General features: G+C 53.2%; 1 protein-coding gene across 4 annotated transcripts in view; it reads left to right on the top strand.

The window, feature by feature from the left end:
• Nucleotides 1–19,314, top strand: part of pkd1a (polycystic kidney disease 1a) — a 112,932-nt gene extending 93,618 nt beyond the window's left edge. The window contains exons 27-47 of one of the 4 annotated variants that reach the window (XM_051934131.1): nt 1,162–1,357; nt 2,861–3,031; nt 3,427–3,570; nt 3,912–4,122; nt 5,646–5,772; nt 5,969–6,085; nt 6,308–6,357; nt 6,717–6,907; nt 7,666–7,762; nt 8,122–8,231; nt 8,400–8,596; nt 9,417–9,611; nt 9,722–9,861; nt 9,947–10,074; nt 11,797–11,911; nt 11,999–12,124; nt 12,206–12,380; nt 12,614–12,901; nt 12,986–13,120; nt 13,658–13,969; nt 17,094–19,314. In XM_051934131.1, coding sequence (XP_051790091.1) covers nt 1,162–1,357; nt 2,861–3,031; nt 3,427–3,570; nt 3,912–4,122; nt 5,646–5,772; nt 5,969–6,085; nt 6,308–6,357; nt 6,717–6,907; nt 7,666–7,762; nt 8,122–8,231; nt 8,400–8,596; nt 9,417–9,611; nt 9,722–9,861; nt 9,947–10,074; nt 11,797–11,911; nt 11,999–12,124; nt 12,206–12,380; nt 12,614–12,901; nt 12,986–13,120; nt 13,658–13,969; nt 17,094–17,612 — 3,744 coding nt within the window. In that variant the 3' untranslated portion in view covers nt 17,613–19,314. Of the gene's footprint in view, nt 1–1,161; nt 1,358–2,860; nt 3,032–3,426; nt 3,571–3,911; nt 4,123–5,645; nt 5,773–5,968; nt 6,358–6,716; nt 6,908–7,665; nt 7,763–8,121; nt 8,232–8,399; nt 8,597–9,416; nt 9,612–9,721; nt 9,862–9,946; nt 10,075–11,796; nt 11,912–11,998; nt 12,125–12,205; nt 12,381–12,613; nt 12,902–12,985; nt 13,121–13,657; nt 13,970–17,093 lie in introns of all 4 variants that reach the window. The other 3 variants (XM_051934130.1, XM_051934129.1, XM_051934128.1) reach the window with 3 other exon arrangements.
• The last annotated feature ends 432 nt before the right edge of the window (nt 19,315–19,746 follow it).

Genomic DNA, 19,746 nt, shown 5'->3' with positions numbered 1-19,746 from the left:
GGGCCGACTGCGCCACTTCCTGTCACCGTCGTGCCTTTCCTGCTAATTAGTGGAATATTCATCGTCACCTGATGCCCGTTCATGATTGGCATCGCTCTGTCACCTGATTGGCCTTCTAGATTATTAATCTGAGTGAACGGCAGACTCTTAATGAATGAATGAAGTCAGTTTTAGTATCGCGATATCGGCAGAGTAAAGAGCCGTTAACCAGTTAGTTAGCACCATTGCTCTATTAGCGTGATATTAATTAATTAATAATCTTGACCCTACAACATGTTATTCTTGAATTAGTTACGTATCTTGGATTAATATCAGGTGGAGTTAATTCGTCATTTTAGACAGTAGGGGGTTATCAGTTATTTATTAATCTTTGATACTTATTATTAATTATTCAGTTATTAATGTTGACCTACTAGTTGATTATTAAGGATTGACCTTCAGCTCATACCGGGTTACTAATTAATGATTAGTTTGTGGCTGATAATAGAGTATAATTAATTCATGTATTAATGTCATCAGGCAATTAGCAGCTTATTAATTACATTGTTATGAATGTTTGGCTAGTACCACATTATTAATTAATTATTAGTCCTGGTTATTAATGAGTTAACTACTAATCCCTGATTATTAATGAATTTATTATTAGCACTGACCAATCGACTCGGTAAGACGCGGCTATCGGTCAGGTGGTCAGCCATTTTGTAACCCGCTTTGGGGGAGGGGGTGTTGGGGCCGATGCCAGCCAGCATAGGGTGACCCCGGGCAGGGTCGGGTTCCACTTCATTATCCATTCCTTATTAATCTCGCCGCATACTCGGTTCTTCGTTTGTTATTCTAACGTCGGTTTTTTAATTCTTTAGGATTTGTTGCTCGTTCTCGTCGTATTCAAACGTCTGCCACTGCAGTTTCGGCAGCTCACTGCTGGTGCCCGCTGGTGGGCAGGCCTATTTCTGAGTACGCTGTGGTCACGTGTTTGCACGTGCAGGTGATTTCTGCCACGCACTCTTCTTCAGGGGTCACTGGCAGACATTCGTGCACCCCATTTTGGGGTCTCCCCTGGGTGGGATGTCATTGTTTCTGTGTGATTTCTAGCTTGGTGGTCCTGCAGAGGCTGTGCCCGCCACCGTTGCTCACAGACCTGCCTTTTGCATTCCTCCGTAGCCTCCTCGGCCGGGCCTCAACTACATCGTCCTGCTGACCTGCACCATGTGCTTCATCACCGTCTCAGTGGTCATCGTCATCGTGTGCAAGCTGGACCTGATCGACATTCAGCACGTCGGGGTCGTCCCGTTCTGTGGCAAGGACGGACTTTACAAGTACGAGATCCAGGTGAAGACAGGATGGGGGCGAGGATCAGGTGAGCAGACCCCTCAGGTGAAGGCGTCCCGTCCGTAACGTCTCCATTTTAATAACGCGGGGAGTGTTAGAATGCCGTTAGATTAGATGGCTGTGATTTGGCCGTGTGGCACATGACGAGTGTCATTTTGTTGGCAGGCCTGACTGGCCAGCTGTCCCAAGCTCCACTCTTGACGTGAAAATGCACTGCAGTATAACATGTTGGTGCTGGTGGTCCCACGGTGACTGTCCACAGCCAGGCTCAGGGGGCCAGATATCTGAATTTCATTGCATTTTATTGTTGTGATCACCTGACACGCCAGGAACCAGGAAGTGCAAGCAGAAGACAATTAGGAGGCGGGGCATGCGCAGGAGGAGGGGTGATAACAGTCAGGAGGCGGAGCCTTCTAGATCTGAGACTCAGAGAACGTTCAACAGGGCGTCCGTGTACAGGCTTGTAACTTGTGTGGTGGTCCGACCAGTTTATTAGAGGGGCCACGTAAATTGGGCAGATTGTGTGTTACACGCCCTGACCGGGAAGTGCAAGTGGCAGGTAATTAGGGGGCGGGACATGCAAAAGAGGTGGGCAGTGACACACATTAGGGTCCGTGCGGCTCCGGGATGTTTAATGGGGGGACTGGGTCTGATGGCGAGTTGGTCCTCAATTGGGACGTCGTGCCCCCTGAGGTACCAACGAGAGCCTGAGCAGGAAATGGGAAAATAAAATGGAGAAACAGAGAAGAACAGACGTTGGAGCGGCACAATGGCCGTCGGGAATGTGCCCGAGAGGAGCAAGTGTGGTACCAGTGCCCAAGGGGCAGACGTCACTTTTGGTTTTACCTACTTCTTTGGATGCTTGGCATGGCCTGGCATCCTGCTGAGCACCTGGGAGCAGTTGGTGGACCTTCACCTGTGCATATGGAGACACCTTCTCGACCAATCGGGTCTGCCGATGCCACCACTGCATGGCATCAAATCTCAGTCCAGATTCTTTTACACGTGCAGCTCCTGGCTGGTGAGTGAGCTGCCCACCTCGGCCCACCTCAGACCCTCTTGTTCCGTGAATTTCTGATGTTAGTGGTTAGAGTTTGGTAACTCGCTTGTATTTTGTTCCGAGTTCTTCACTTGTCACCTTGTCCTGTCCCACTTGTTCTCAAACATGTACTCCGTTTTTTTGTATGAATTCTCCTGATAAACCCATAAAAGTGGCAGGGAGACCCCTGCGGTGCTCCGATCTCGGATTTGGACGCCGTGTTTCACTCTGAAGTGCAGGTCCACAGACCCCAGACTGGCTCAACTCCATGGCCTGCCTGCTCTTCATGCCAGGGGTCACGAGAGTCTGTGCCAACACAGGGAGTTGTGGAGCTGCCAACGTCACAAACGGACGTGTAGGACAAGCTGGGATCAGCTGAGCAGGCAGGCCTGGTGGACTCCATGGCTTCTCCGTGTTTGTCAGGCTCGTTCTGTTCATTGTGCTCCTAACCCTGGGGTCTCGGGTGCCCCTCTCTGTTGTGCCTTCTTGTAGGGACCACGGCTCACGTAGGAATCAGCCTGTACGGCAGCGACGGGAGGAGCGGCCATCGCCATCTGGATGGCAGGAACGCTTTTGTGCGGAACAGCATGGACATTTTTCACATCGCAACTGACCACAGTCTCGGCAACATTTGGAAGATTCAGATCTGGCACGACAATAAAGGTAGGGTGAAAGTTGCTATATCTCCTTGGGTGCCCAGCTGCCAGTGGAACCCTCAGATGTGCTGCCTGGCACCTCCAAGTGTATGCCATTTATATAGTGCCTTGCTGTAATGAATTGAGGCCCAGGGTGGGGGGCTTGTGCTTTGGATATTCGGAGCCTCGGGTCACGTCAGCTCCTGTAGGGTCCCAAAGTCCAGTTATTTCCCCTCCTTAGTTGGAAAGGCGCTATATAAATCATCACTGGAGGAGGACAAGCAGCCATTAGTGTGGCTTTAGCTGATGGGCACTCCAGTACGGTGACAGGACTGTCCGACAGCAGGGCAATGCCGCCCACAGTCACCAAGTGGTGGCGCCGTGCCACTCGCAGTCATCGCCCGTCTCCCGTTTCTTTTCCAGGCCTGAGTCCCTCCTGGTTCCCTCAGTATGTCATCGTCAAAGACCTCCAGAGTGGCAAGAAGAACTTCTTCCTCATCAACGACTGGCTTTCCGTCGACAACGATGACAACGGTGGCTTGGTGGAGAAGGAGATCCTGGCTGCAAGTAAGTCCTGGCCCACTCTCCTGCTTGTTTAGTTGTCCGAGGAGCTGGCGGTGCCACCTTAGACACGGTGCCATCCAGTCTGTATCTGCTTGGCCTCACCATTCTGCTCCGGTTTCTAACTTCATTTTCCCTTCAGATCAGGTGGGCTGTCACTTTGGTGTTCAGATGTCACCGAGAGGACAAATGGGGGGCAGGTCAAGGGTGGGCTTTCTTCTGCCCAATTAGATAGTACTTTCTCAGAATCCTTTTGGCTGATAAGTTCATGCCAGCCCAGGAAAGAGCTTGAAAGATAATGAAGGAGCCCACCAGTAAGTAAGCCCCCCGCCTTTGTGTCTCTGCAGCGGACGCCGAGCTCCGGCGATTCACCCGCATCTTCATGGTGGAGATGGCCAGAGGATTTTCAGAGAAGCACATCTGGCTCTCGCTGTGGGACCGTCCTGCTCGCAGCCGCTTCACCCGAGTTCAGAGGGCCACGTGCTGCGCCGTCCTCCTCTTCCTCTTCTTCGTCACCAACTCGTTGTGGTACGGCATCGTCGTGGACACGGACAGAAGGTAGGCGAGCCTGCTGACCACTGCGCCGATTGTACTTCTCCAATTGTCCCTGCCCCAACTCAGACGTGGTCACCTGCAGCGTGGGGTCACATTGAGTCGAGTGACGCTCTGGTCAGGTGCCAGTGGGTGCAGGGGGCCGCACTCAGCTCTCTCCAGCTGCCCACTATCAAGGTGAAGGCTCACACCGTCAGTTTGGGTGGCCAGCAGCTTCTGTGTGTTTGAGTTTGGGTCTGTGCGGCCCACCCGTGGCTAATGTTAGTTTGGAATGGGCTCGGCTCAGGTGGTCCAGGGGCTCATGCACATTTGAAGTTGGCACAGCCTGGTGGTCCTGGGGCTCGTGCTAACTGTCAGGTCTGCTTATTTTAATGTGGTGGAGGCTTTCTGGTCATTTTCAGGTGACCTGTGGATGCTCCGTGTCACGTGACGTGTTGCTGTTGTGCCATTGGTCACTTGGATTATTTTTATTTTTTGTTTTTTACTGCACATGGCTGCCATTAGGCGCGGGCATATTAAGAGCTGGAAGGGCTTCCGGCACATTCTAAATGGGGCGGGCTCAGCGTATTTTAAATGCATTACAGAACGGTCGGCGCGCCTGATTGGTCGGACCCTCACACACGTGTTGATCCGTTTCAGCTCGATTGGCTCGTTCTAACGTGGGGCGACTCAGCTGGCCAGTAGCCAATGAGGTGGGCTCCTTTTAAATGCGGTCAGTCGGTCCGGCCGAGGTGGCACCAGACTAGAGCCCCTTCTGAAGGCCCTTTACTTTGGATCAGGTCAGATGGCCTCAGTGGGTAGGTGGGGGTGGGCTTGCCTGTCGTTTTAGTGTCGGTCAGCTTGACCGCTCAGGGCCTGCCCGCGTTTTGACCGTCTGAGTGACCGCTGGCAGTCGCTCCTTCTTTGGGCTGAATATGTTGGCTGCGTCTGATTCCATGATGGAGGGTCTTCCACCATTGTGCTCCATCATTGGGTTACCATCCACAGTGTAGAAGGCCTTTCTGTGGGCACACCTTAGTCAGTAGGCGCTCAGGCGTGGCAGCCGGGCACAGCGTCGGTGCTTGTAATGTGTTCTGACGGAAGGAGGGGATGTTTTGCTGTTTGTCTCTCAGGGGCACATGTTGGCACGGAGTTTTGTCCCTCAACGTCCCCAGTGGCCCTTTTGTTCTCAGGCCAAGCGCAGCCACACTGGGTTGGCACTGGGCAGCAATGGCACTGCACAGAGTGACCCGGTGAAGAAAACATAAGTGAAGTGCCAGTGAGCGACAGCCTGGCAGCTGCCAAAGCAGAACAAGCCGCATGATGCCAGTCTGTTCCTTCGATGCCTTCCTCTGTATGCCACGGATAGCAGAACTGTGAACGGGAACCTTGTGCCCAAATGCTGTCCGTTATATAAGATAGAAAGCAAGTCGGGTGCCCGAGTGTCCTTGTCCCGTGGGCCACTCACAAGTCACCAAGGGGGTCCGATGCAGGTGGTCTTCTCTTCCTTTTTTCTGTCTTTTACGCCACTCTTTGTGTTTCGTTCCCAGTCCCGGCCCCGTGGCAGACCTGGTGCCGCTGAACGGGGAGATGGCAGCCGTGGGCCTGCTGACCTGCGTCCTGGTGTACCCCGTCTACCTGCTGCTGCTGACGCTCTTCAGGATGGCCCGCAGCAAGGTGAGCTTGCAACCTGGGGTGCACCCGCTCGGCGCTCATCATTGGGGGTCCCAGGCCTGTTCACGTGAGCGTAGTGCCGGCTTTGACCGACGGGATTCCGTGTTCCTGCCAGAGGGTGACCCATGTGAGACGGGCACATGAGCCCCACTGGGGGGGGTCTGCCACTTTGACTTTGTTTTCTTGTTTTGTCTCTCAGGCCTCCTTTGAGTTGCCCCCTGAAGAAGCCGACCAGGAGGCGTTGGAGATCGACGACGACTTGGACACCTCGACCGTTGGCAGCTCTTTAATGACGTTCACGGGCATCGCCACGGAGGTGACCGCTCACTGTGCTGGCATTTTCTGGGCTTCACAGGTGGAATTGGCACTATTTGACCACTGGTCACTGCTCTTGAGAGGGTGGGCTTTACATTGGCCAATTGTCAACTGCCCAGCAGGCACTGAAATGGGGGCACTGGGGGGGGGTGGTTGGCCTCAACTAACGATGCCCATTTGTCTAAAGCTGGCAGGCCACACTAATGGCCGAATCTCATTACAGGCCTACCCGGATGACACCAACCCGGACCCCTCTGCTGCACTGTCAAAGAGGTAAGGATGGCAGTGCCATGCTTTTGAGACCTTTGAACATCAAAGTCTGGGGGAAAGTGTCCAGATGGCACCCACCTAAAACCAGGCTGGCATGAGAGTCAGTCAGCAGCCCAGCTGGGTCCCTGGGGTGGCATCCCTTGGAGCTGATTGGGCACCAGGCCTTGTGTTCAGAGGAAATTGGGCAGTTTTTGGGGGGGGGGGGGGGGGGGGGGTTGTGGTTGGGGTGCACTTGCTATACACGAGGGGTCAAAGATGGCTTTGGTCCACTAGTCGATGAGTTTAGGACTCAGCTGTGCCCACCTGCCGAGGTCCTCCTGTTGGCATTTGGTGGCTCACCATCATTCTCTTCTGCTCCTCAGCTTACACAAGATGGCCTCCCCCGATGTGGTGCCCACCTGGAATGACTTCCTCAGTGACTCGTCCATCGTGGTCAACAGTCTGCCCAAGCTGAAGAGAGGCCAGGGCAGTCGGCATCTGGGCGTGGACATGACACTGGCACCCGAGGAAGACGACTTGTACAGCCACAGGAACAAATACTTCACCGCTTCAGGTGGGTGGGCGCCGTCCAGCTTCTCAGAGGTTGGGGGTCCGGGTCCCCAGCAAAAACCAAAACCATTCAACAACCGAGATAAAGTGACCAAACTGGAGACCATTTGGGTCAAACTACAGTATGCCACCCTTTACCATCCAAAATAAAGGCTTTATGTAACATAAACAGGGTGGGCACAAAACACAAAAATGTCATAACAAAAAAAATGACAGTGAGCCTTTGCCAGTCCCTAACCTGCCAACTCTAACCTCAAAGGGGCATCCTACAATTGGCGCTGCTGCCAGGGTGAAGACTAACCCCCCCCCCCCAACCCAGCGAGTCCTGTGGGCTTCCTGGCAGCGCTGCCCCTGGCGGCCCCCAGTCTCCCTGGCTTTTCTACGGGGGTCTGTCCCTTACTCTCTAATCTCCCTCTTCCAGGTGTGGCTGCCCCTGACTGATGCCACCCCACATGGTGGCATCTCTCTTATTAGTAGGTGCCCAAGTATGAGGCTGGCCCACCTGCTCACCCTTGTGGGTTATGTTCTGATTGCCCATTAACAACCCTTTTCTTGCCCCTTTTAGCCCTAAGCCCCCCTGAGATGACCCTGAATAAGAAAACATTACAGACAAGTGACGGGGTGTGGGCAGTGTGCCATCTTGATATGCCAGACCAGTTTGGTTACCACTTTAGGACCTTCAGTGTCCCATCAGCGGGATGGGCGGAGAGTGGGCACCAGCCAGGTGGCACACGTGGCTAATTTCTTGAATTGCCTTAACAGATGAGGACTTGATTCGGAAGATCCTGGCTGATGGGCATGGGCAGGCGCCAAGGCTGATGGACATGGACCAGTTTCTCTCTCCAAGCGAATCGGAGCTGTAAGTACAAAAAAAAAACACCCTGAAGAAGCCCCCAGTGGGACCTCCACTCACCTACACAATGCCAGTTTAAGAATTGGCGAGGAACCTCACAGGCACATCCTGGGGCTGTGGGCACCTTGCCCATATAGACACAAGAAAAACATGAAAACTCTACATATATATGGCAGCTGGGCATGGGATTTGATGAAGTGGCACCACTAACCCCAGGACCACTCATTGGCATAATTTATGAGAGAGTTTGAGGGAGACAAACCTTTAAAGTTATAAAAAGGAGGGTGATGAGGAAAAGTTGTGCCAGTGCAGATGCCCGGTGGTCACTTCTTTACCTGCACCTGACCCTGTGATGTTTTCCGCAGGTTGACGGTCTTTGGCGATAAAACCGAAGTCATCATCCTGCAGAAGCTGAACGAGCCGAGGACGTCGAGATGCCAGCTGGCGTCAAGGTCAGCGTATGCCCAGGCAGCAGGTAAGGCGCCACATCCCTGCAGCGACCCTTCAGCTTCCTCCATCAAGTTCAGCCCTCAGTGATGAATGGGCACCCCTCGCACCCCCTTTCTGTGCACCAAAGTGGGGGCCTCCTTGGAGTGAGCGGCCGGGTCACCCGCCCCTCTCTTGTCTCTCCTTTCACCTGCAGACGGCGGTGGCTCCTTGGCGCTACTCCCACCCTGGTGCAGCCACACGGCCCACGTGCTCGGCCTCCTCATGTGCGCTGGCGCCTTTGGCGTCTCCGTCTGGATCGGCGTGGGCTTCTCGTCCCAAGTGGCGCTCAAGTGGCTCATCTCTGGCATCTTCAGCTTCTTGGCCTCTTTCTTGGTGCTGGAGCCCCTGAAGGTAAGCTGGGCCTGTTGTGGGTAGCGGGGAGGTATGCCAGGGTTTGGTGCCCCCAGCACATGCCACGCCCAAGTCGATGGGTCGTCAGGGCAGAGCCTGGTCTTCATTCAGGTGACAGTGGCATGACTGGACATTGACATGACTGTGGGCTACCTGAAGTGAGATCTGGTGGTCTCGTTACTCTCGGGAGGCTTTCTTCTCATTGGACGTTCATATGCAATGCGTGGTGCTGGTCCTGTCATCTCCTGACTTGGCACGGGCACCATGTGGGTGGTAGTGTTTGGTGAAGCTGCCTCCATACTCGAGGAGCCAAGGTTCAAATCCCAGGTCAAGTCCGCCATGTTCTCCCCGTGTCCCCATCCCATTGACTGCTAACTGGCACCCTCCCTGTGTGCCATGTGGCCCACACTGTGGGAGAAAGTGGGCACAAATAATGGAAGGCCTGTGTTAGGGCAGCAGAGGGTCATCCAAATGAGTGTCACCTTTTTCTTTTTGTCACCTCTTTTTTTCGTAAGCCCCTCCCCCACAGCACATGAATGGATCTTTTGCGTCCCACCTGCTCACCCCGCTGTGCCTCTTTGGCCTTCCTCTGCTCAATTTCACCCGCCTGGTGGTACGGGGGTCAGCACTTTTGGTGGTCCGCTCACCCTGGCCCGAGTGGGTTGGGGGTCCGTCCAAAAACTGTCATGTTGTAGTACGTGTGTCACATGACCGGGAGAGGGCCTGAACACATCCGAGACCCCCAGAGGGGGTCACTGGTCGGTGGTCCGGAGGGTAGCGAAGACCCCTTTCTAACCTCTCATCTGCTTGATGCCCGCAGGTGGTGGTCGAAGCCCTCTACTTCTCCTTGGCCATCAAGCGGCTGTACCCCGAGGAGAGCGACACGCTGGTGGAGAACCCGCAGGTGGAGCACATTTCCGAGAAGGTCACCCGCGTGCGGCCCCCCCAGGGCTTCGCTCTTTTTCAGGCCAAGGAGGAGGCCAAAAAGGTCAAAATGCTGCACACCATGCTGAAGGTACGATGGTTGAGGCCCGGAGGGTTGGCATGAGACGCTGGGAAGCCTTGAGGCTTGTGCTGCCCCCTGCAGGCTGCCCGCTGCTATCCACCTTTGTCCTCATGTTTCAGAATTTCCTCGTCTACATGCTCTTCCTGCTGGTCATCCTGTTAACCAACTACGGCGACTCCTTCGGCGACACCAATGCCCGCCGCCTGCAGTGCCTCGTTCAGCAGCAGCTCGAGTCGACGGCGTTTGGCAGCATTTCCAAGTAAGGCGACGGGTGTTTTGGAGTGCCAACCTGGCGCACTCGCCCTCTGGGCATTAACAGGCTGACTTCTGTGCCCGTCCCACAGGCCGCACGAGTTTTGGATCTGGCTGTCGGAGACATTGCTGCCTTACCTGTACGGGAACAAAACTCTGACGGACGCCTGCAACGTCCTGCTGGGCAGCCCGCGTCTGCGGCAGGTCCGCTCCCTAGACGGTAAGGAGAAGTGGGCGCAGGTAAAGGGCAATGCCAAGCGCATACTGTGTACACGTCACCATCCTGCCAAAGTACTACTGTCTGTGCCAATGCGCTAATGGATTTACTTGGCTTGCTCGCCGTCTTGACATCGGGTGCCCTGCACTGCCCTTTCTGCACACTAGATGGCACTCTGTCATAGTGATTCACACGAGTTGCTGTCTGCCCACAGTAGATGGCGCACTGCATTGACTTTGTCACCTGCTGCTGCCCTTCTGTGTTGACTCTAGATGGCACTACTTTGCTTTCTTTACACTGCTGGCACTCACAGGGCATAGCATAGGACTAGTTGGCACTCCACTCTTACTTATTTACGCTACTTGCTTTTTCCATGCAGTTTTTTTTTCTCCTCTAGCTGGCACTCCTGTGTCCTTATCTTCATTGAGTACCCCACCAGTAGATGGCAGTCCACTTGTGCCATGCAGAACTTTTTTTACCCCAGTAGATGGCATGCCACCCTTATTTAAGCAGCCTGTTCTTTTTGCAGATTGCTGTTCTTACCTCCACAAGGTGGCACTCTATTCTATTTATTTTCTCACCTTACTTTGGCCAGGCAGTACTTTTAATGCCCTGCTAGATGCCACTCTGCTAGGTTTATTTATACTTCTCAGTAGAATTTGGCACTAGAGGGCGCTCCACTGTGCTACCTGTACACCTTACTCCCACAATGCACCACTTTTTCTTTCCACTAGATGGCACTCTTTAGCATATCTTGACACATTTTGCATTTCCGCAGATGACACTTTGTGACGTTTCTGTGTTTTCATGTCTTACCAGGTAGCGCTGGTCTGGACTTACAGTTGATGCCACTTTGCTTTATTTATTTATGTGCCTTACTTGAACATGCGGTGCCTTTTCATCTCCACCAGATGGCACTCCATTTATTAATGTGTTTCTTTCACCATGCAGTACACTAGATGGCGCTCCACTTCGTTTCCTAATGGCTGAGTTATACTTCCATGGTGTGGGACGTCATGTGACGCTCACCGCCTCAGAAATGGGACTTGATGTCCCGTCACGTCAATGCGGACCCCATTTAGACCCCTATGACTCTGACCTGCCCGTTCGGTAACAAAGTCTTTCCTGAGCTGCGTTTCTGTTCATCTCGGACCAAGAAGAGACTTGTCAGAGAAGTTTGAAAATCTACATTTATACGACACCTCATCACAACACTCCAAAGAGTAGCAGATGGTGCCAATCCGTGGCGTAAAAGAGCAACTGGCATCAGTTTGGAAGTCGGGGAATCTATGACAAAGTGGAAAAACGTTAGTCTACGAAGAAAATGTGGCGCAAGAGGGGCGGTGGTCCTGGGGGGCAGAACTGCTGCCACTTTCCTGTGTGCTACAACCCTCGCCAACTAGTGTTCAGGGCAACACAGAGGCATAAATGGGCTGGTACACCACACCCTTACGCTGCAGTACCTGTTTATGCCCATTAGATGGCACTCCATTTATTTATTTATACCTTTTTGTATGCCCATGCAGTACTTTTTTGTACCACTATTTGGCGCTCTACTCTGTGTTCTCACTCTCATGTGTTTGCCAGCCCTGTTTCATCAGGTGACAGTTGGTGACAGTCCTCCTCCTCCTTTTTTTTTTTTTTTTTTTTTATAAACATGTCTATGTCACACCAGGTGGCGCTGTTGCACAGGCAGTCGTCTGATGGTTGTTTTTGCCTTCTCAGAGTTAGCAGAGGATGCCAGGAGCCCAGCAGGGGGCAGCACTTCCAGTGCAAACACACGGGTGGCCAGGATGAACGCGAGTGACGTCTGGGCGTATGTCCCTCCAGGGCTGCCGGGGTGAGTGGCACCTTCAGTCTGCGTCACCAGGCTGCATGCGAGTGGCCGCGCCGCTGACTTCCGCTCTTTCGCGTGTCCCTCCTGCAGGGTCTGGCACTGGGGGCAGTTGTCCATTTACGACAGCGGTGGCTTCGTGAAGGAGCTTGGAAACAACAGCCGTGATGCTGGTGCCATCGTGCAAAGCCTCCGGCGTTGGGGCTGGCTGGACAGTCGGTGAGTCGGTGCAGAGTGTGCCAGACGGACTCATCTTCGTGGTGCCACGTGGCGTTCACAAGCCGCTCATCTCTTTTGCAGGACCCGGGTGGTCTTTCTGGAGTTCACACTTTACAACACCAACACGGACCTTTATGCGGTGGTCACGTTTCTGGCCGAGTTCCCACCGGCAGGAGGCGCATACACATCACTGGACGTCAGTGTCATCGCCTTGGCACGACAGGGGGCCGGGGTCGACCTACTCTTTGTCATGATGGTAAGGCTGCCACATAACCATTCAGGGGGTTTCTCTAAATGAATGATACCAACTCGTGGCACAACATTACTAAGCTGGCCGCAGGGGGGGCTCTGAAGACCTTTGATAGGCACCTGCTGCCCACCAAGCTGGTGCAGGGTAGAGGGAGACATCCCGTGCCAGTGGGTCTTGGTGAGGCCCAATACAACTCAAACCTGAGCCCAGTGCCCACCTGCCACCCTCTCGCCCTGCAGGTCTTCTTGCTGGTCTTCGTCATTTACTTTGCGGTCCACGAGGCGCAGTCCATGAAGAGGCAGGGCTGCTCGTACCTGCGCCGGCCCTGGCACCTCCTGCAGTTGGTCATCACGGGGCTGTCGGCGGCCGCCCTGCTCCTCCACTTTGTCTGCTGCAGTGCCGCCGAGCGCCAGTGGGACCACCAGCTGACCCAGAGGGGCCGCTTCACCGACTTCTACCAGGTGGCCTTCCTGCGCTCGCTCTTCAGCGACTCGGCCGCCGTGCTGCTTTTCCTCCTCACCCTGAAGGTAAACTCGAGGGGCTGTGGGTGTGGATGGCGGGCACCCCCCCCGACCCGTCTGTTAACACCTCTTGTGCTCGTCTACCTGCAGGCGGCTCGCCAGCTGCGTTTCCTCAGAGAGTGGTCAGTGCTGGGTAAGACCGTGTGGCACTCCGCCCGGGAGCTGGCTGGCGCGGCCATGGCCTTCACGCTGGTCCTCCTCTCGTTTGCCCAGCTCGGGTATTTGGTAAGTCCGGGGCGTGCATTTGTTTCTTTCACGGGGTTGAGCTTCTTCGTCAAGCCGATGGGTCAGACCTCCATTTTGGCGAGGTGGTATCTCATGGCACTGGCCCTCGTAACCCTGACATTGACCTGTGCCAGTGCTCGACGCTGAGCTCCCCGTTTAGCCCACTCACCCCAACAATGCCCCTTTCAGTGACTTTCCTAACAAAGTGCGCTGCGTGGGCAGCATGAAGTGCCCATTCTTGTTAATGCCACCTAAGGCTGTGGAGGGGATCATTGAGGCCTAGCCCACGCCGGTGTCATCAGGTGTGGTCACCAGTCTGTGTGCCCGCTGTTTCTACCCAAACATCTTCTGGACTATTGAGGTAGCCCACCTGACATTGGCCAGAACATGCAGATGCTTTTACTACTGGCAGCTGCAGCTCTGAAATAAAGTGTCCTGTGAATGCCACCCATGCATGCCCAACTTGAACCCGGGTGATTTGCTGCTGCCCTCCCCCCATACCCCCTGGTACTCACCAGACTGCCTCTCTTGTTCCAGATGTTCTGCGCAGACTTGGAAGCCTTTGGCACTTTGGGCTCGGCCACCATGTCTTTGCTGTCGGTGGCCCGAGCGTCACTGTCACTGCATGTCCACCTGCCGGAGCAGGCGCTCGTCTGCCTCTTCTACATCAGCTACGTCAGCCTGGAGACCTGCATCATCATCAAGATCTTCGCCGCCGTGTTCATCCGGAACTACAGCCTGGTCCGCGCCGAGATGTACCGGCCTGCCATCGAGCCTCAGGATTACGAGATGGTCGAGCTGTTTGTGCGGCGCCTAAAGATGTGGATGGGCATCAGCAAGGCCAAGGAGGTACAGTATGTGCCACCATTCAGGCTCACACTCTGCCACCTAAAGATCACCACAGGGTGACGAGCCCAGCCCTCACTGGGACATACGAGACACTGTGGCCCAGTGTGGGGGCCACTAAATGATGTGCCCATGCCAAGTGCCAGTGGCACACCCGAAACCAAGTGTCTTGGGGACCCAGTGACCCCATTTACTGAGCCCGTAACCTGCAGCACATCCTCACACGTGACCAACTCCATGCCACACTTCAGTGTGGTGCTTAAGGTCGCCCTCGACGTGTAAACCTCACTGCAGGAGCCCACCCAGTAGCTGTGGTGGTCCGGGCGACTACACTCCAGTTACCTTGTGAAAGGAGGGCGGCCATTTTAGCTCTCGATTTTCTCTCCCCGAAACCCTGGCGGCTTTTAGGAACTCGTCGACCGGAGGAATTGTGGGCGGGTGTTTTAGAAAGACGGCCTCCCTGAGGGCGGAGCCTTTGCAGTGCAGGACTGCACCCCCATTCACTACTCGCTTTTTAACGGGTTGTCCCCAGACGTGTGGGACTCCATTGAGAAGGCTGTTAGGTGATATGGTGGCCCACCTGGACCCCCGTGAGGCTGCGTCTCCATCCCTTTACATAAAATGCTAAGGTCACAAACTCCTGGCTCAGCTGAAACCTCACGACCCGATACCATCTGGAAAACAGGAGGTGGCAGCAACCTCAGCAAAGTGGCCTGTGGTCGGGACGTGGAAAGCCAGTGGCTGGAAAAACTAAAAAGCGGCTGAGCGTCAAGCAAATCATAGAAGCCAACTATTGTATGTGACGAAGAAGACCATCATAATAGGAAGAAGAAGAAGAGGAGCAGCAGCAACATCTGCTGAGCATCAAGTGAAAGAATGAGAACCATCTAGAAATGCAGGCCAACAATCATCAAGATCATCAGCTGTGTCTGAACTGGTCATCAAGTGTAAGGTGACTTGTACCACCCTCTGAGCTGGCACCATTATGAGATGTGCCGTCGTCCTCGAGCGGCAGGAAAAAAATGAAATAAAGAAATGATTTGGGCCGCGAGCGACCAACACGACAAGCACAGAAACACACCAGTGAGGACAGAGTCGAGTTAATAACAAATGAGAAGAAAGTGGACACAACGAACAAATCCCCCAATATACGTACGGCCGCTCTGTGAATCCCACCCACGCAAATCACCACCCAAAACACTCAACCAGATCCACCACTAATACACACATATGGGAAAGAGGAAAGAAAAGCTGGAGCAGTCCGAGTCCTTTAAATGTCCGCCGTTAGAGATGAACTTCTCCAGTCTGCTGCGCCGAGTCGGACCTCCCGTTCAGGGGGACGCACCACTAAACCGTCCCAGTGCTGGCCCATCGGCTCCTCTCCCGACTGCCTTCACCTCGTTTGTCCAGAAATGAACTCGGGTTCGCCTGACGTTGTCCACGCGGGTTGAATTCTTACCCGTTTTCCTTTTTCTTTGATGGCGTCTTCCTCTCCTTTTGGTCTGGCGCTCTCTCCTCCTCCTCCATCTTTCATGTATGTGAGGTTGGCTCCATCGGCCAGGCTTACACATTCAGCCATTCCACCCTTAACAGGAATGGAAAAAGGTGCCAACTGCCAGTGCCACCCAAACACGTCCAAGACGATGGTGACACGCTGCTCTTGTGTGCCCGGGTTTAATGAAGCCCTGGCAGCGCCAGAGGAGGACTAGAAAACAACCACTGAGCCGATTCAGGGCCATGGAGAGCAACTGATGAGGAAAGACTGAGGGAGGTGAATCTTAAAGTTTAGGAGATGACAGTCAGACTGAAGCCATCGAGAAGACTGAAAACGATGTTAGGTTACACAGAGTGACAAGCCAAGGGGGGTCCACACTTAAGTGACATAATTCACCTCTGAAGCCTCCGCTGCAGTCTCCGGAACACAAAAAAAGACACAGCAGCACAAGAGGAAGGACAGAGAGGAGCAACAGGGCAGATCCAGCATTACGGCGGACAACCGAGGAGAGACGACTGAAGGAGATGAACACAGTAAAGCAACCTGATCGGAGAGAAGCCACCGAGAAGGCAACTAAGACATCAAGTTACTGAATGTAGCGTCCGCCCTGATGTGCTTGGTACGAGTCAAGGAGGTGAGGCCTCGTCCGCAGTCCTCATATTACAAACCAAAGAAAAGACACAGCAGCACCAGAGAAAGTCCAGAGAAGAGAAACTTGAGATCACGGGAGTGAAGACACAAGAAGGGGAACCAAAGGGAGCGTAAGAGGGGACGAGGGTATAAAACGGTGACAGGAATTTGTATGTAAATGTAAAGTTTTACATGTAGGAAGTAAAAAAGTGAGGTCTGAAAACTGAAATCCTCCTCATTACGTGGACTTGTCCCTATCAGCTGGCAGACGGGACAGAAGCCATGAAGAAGACTGACAGAATGTCAGGTTATATAGCGCCTTGATGTGTGGAGTACAAGTCCCAGGAGGTTCTGCTCAAGCTTCATAACACACTGGTGAGGCCTCATCTGGAGTCCTGGGTGCAGTTGTGGTCTCCAAAAAGACACAGCAGCACAAGAGAAGGTCCAGAGAAGAGCGACTCGGCTGAGTCCAGGGCTACAGGGAGCGAGTTAGGAGGAAAGATGAAAAGAGCAGAGCCTTCACAGTGATGAAGAGGAGACCTGACTGAGGTGTGCACAATGATGAAGGGAATCAGTGCAGCGGGTCGAGACGGTGACATTAAAATGAGCTCAATAAGAACACGGGGACACACAGCTGGACACTTGTTAAGGTAAATGTCACACAAACATTAAGATGAGAATCAAAGTCACACAGGATAAGTGACCAAGTAGTGTGGTGGACAGCAGGACTATAGGGACCTTCACAACTCGACTTGGTGTTAACTTTGGAGGAGTTAAGTGGACAGGACTGGCTGAATGGCCTGCTCTCGTCCAGACTTTTCTAACGTCCTGTTATGTCGCTGGCCACTCAGTGATGTGCACCTGTGTGCCCACTCTGGATGGGTGCATCAGGGGGGCTAATCAAGTGAGGGCCCTGCAGTGTGGAGCTGGAGGAGTTTCCTCAAGTTTGTGTGATGTTCCTAACTACTTTTTCTTTTTCTCCACCTTCCCCATTTCCCACAGTTCCGCCACAGAGTCCAGTTTGAAGGGATGGAGCCCTTGCCCTCCCGATCGTCCAGTGCCTCCAAATCTCTGCGCCTGCCAACTCCGGACACCGCCTCGGACATCTCCTTCAACTCCACCTTATCGGGTCAGGCCGAGAGCCTGCCGCCGGGTAGCTGTCAGGAGAGACCCGAGACCGAGGCCAACATGCTGCGCCTCCTGCCCGTCTTCGAAGCCCTGCTACTCCAGTTTGACCGGGTAAACAAAGTCACCGAGGACGTCTACCAGACCGAGTGTCGCCTGGAACTCCTGCAGAGGAGCATCAACAGGAGCAAAGGGGTGCAGATGACGGGAATCCTGCTCAACAAGTACTGCCTGATGAACCCCCAGTCTGACCGCGAGGCTGAGGACAGGAAAGCCACTGCGCCCAGCAGCTTGTTCAGGCACCCCGCACACACAGCCACCGTCCCGATGAAAAAGAGAAAGCCCACAGTGCCAAAGAACAAGGTGCACCCCAATACAGATATGCTGAGAACATAGCGCCCCCTTGCTCAACACCATGCCACTACACACCAAAGCTCAAACTCGACCCAGCAGGCTGGGCAGTTACCACTTTTATACAGGCAGCTATCTGGAGAAGCTTCTGTTCCACATGCCAATGGATGGCACAGCTCCTCCGGCTCAGGATCATCACATGCTATTCTTGTGGAGGAGCCCGTCACCCGCTCGAGTCCGAGTGACGCCCCTTCTGATTGTGTTCCTGTTGTTGACTTTTGGAGCTTGGCGAGCTGGCGCTGGTCACCAGCTGACCTCGTGTGGCCCCGGAGGCCCAAGGCACACCAAGCAGTTGGGCTCAAGTGTGTGTGTGTGTGTGTGTGTGTCTGTGTGTGCCTGCACATGGTTAAGGACTTGTGAATGATGATCCGAGTGGAAACGAGTTGACGGAGAGCTGGAGGGGCATTGGCATGGCGGTCAGACCTGCTGCCACTCAAAGCCCCTCAGAAGCACTTTGGTCAAGTTCAAGCGGGCAGCATGCGATTCTCTTGCGTCCCCAGAGTTGAGGGCATTTCCCGTTCCCTTCTACTTGGCACTTTATTGTTAAAATTACATAACTTTTATTTTGATTTTTTTTTTAATACGCAGGGGGCGATTTCTAGGGAACTTCTACACTTGCTCTGCCTTGAAGCTCGTGCTGGCACGATGAAGGCTTGCTATGCGCTTACTCAGGGATCCCAGAGTCGTGTCCTCCTCAATTCAATCGAGACTAACAAAGAACGACACCCACCTCAAAAGTCAAGGGCAAGGGGGGTGGGCACCAACCTTTAAGCTAATGTTCTTAATGAAAGGCAAACGCGGCCTTGGTCACTTGGTGTCAGCTGGTGTCACCCCAGCTGGCTTTTTGTAAAGATGTTGGGGGGAGGGGTGGGCACTGAACGGAGGCAGGCTATGTGCACCATGCCACTTTAAAACAGACTGGCGGGCGAGTTCTTTACTCAGCACTACTTTTAATGTTCTTTATCTCACAAGTACTCGGTAGCCACTCCTCAAGATTAACAATTTTTTCCTTTATTGCACCTTATTACGTGGTTGGCGTCCTCTTTTTCTTTTTCTTTTTTTTTTTAAGGGAACCGCAGAGCCAAAATAAAAGGACAAAGATGGTGAGGGGTGCAATGCCATTTAAAAAGTGCTCCCACCCAGTCCTTCAAATGTGCCAAACGGATAATCGGGTGTCTGCTGCATTTTTCCTTATCCTTCATTTATTCTGGCTCAGGGTCTGCTGGCGGACTCGTCTTCAGTCCCCCAAGCCGTCACCCGTAAGTCAGCCTTTTCTCATGGTTGTGCATGGTACCGGGCCTTGAGTGGCCATTTTTGCCACCGTGAGAAGGCACTATACTGGCATGACAATCATTTTGTGTTGGCAGAACGTTAGTTATGGGTGTATTTTCACTCAGGCATTGGCCAGCCTGCCAGATTGAGGCTGTCCAGGGGGCACGCCGACTCGCGTGCATCGACTTCAGGGCCCCTTTAGTCAGGTTTTTAATGCACCCTGAGAATAACTAACTTTTTTTTTTGGTAATATTTAATTATTAATAAACTTTGTTATTGAAGATCCCCCAGAAGATCTGTAATAGACGGGCTGTCCCTGCACTTGCTTTTTGCTTGGGTCGCTTTCTACCATGGATTGTGCCGCTTGTTAACATCTCTGTATCAGACAAAATCAAATAAAGATTTGATGGCTATGCCTCTCTGTGTTGTCTTTGTGACCCTCGTGTGATGTCACTCATGAAGAAACACATGGTCACTCAACACGACTGTGCACCTCAAATAAAATACCTTCACCTCATCCAAATGCAGCGCACTTCAGACTGCTGCACACAAAACACGGAAAGCCCGAAGGGAGAACTTGACTTTGATTAGACAAACAATAAATGAACAAATCAAAGACCCCGTGACTCTGTGTGGGAAAGGCCAATCTGGAACCAAAGACTATCCATAATGTCTGTGGAGACATCAGAGGAAATCAGATGGCCAACATGAAGGTGCCCCCTTTATGGTTCTCTTCCACACTAACAAAGTAAAAACTCGAGACGTATCACACGCCACACAGCGGTTTGCCTCACACGCGTCATTTTTAACTTCATAAATCTCCCATCTGCATTCATCACAACATGCA

This window comes from Erpetoichthys calabaricus, chromosome 11, assembly GCF_900747795.2.
Source record: "Erpetoichthys calabaricus chromosome 11, fErpCal1.3, whole genome shotgun sequence".
Taxonomy (NCBI): Eukaryota; Metazoa; Chordata; class Cladistia; order Polypteriformes; family Polypteridae; genus Erpetoichthys; species Erpetoichthys calabaricus.
Note: the sequence above shows the minus strand (reverse complement) of the source record. Positions and strands in the feature narration are given on the sequence as shown.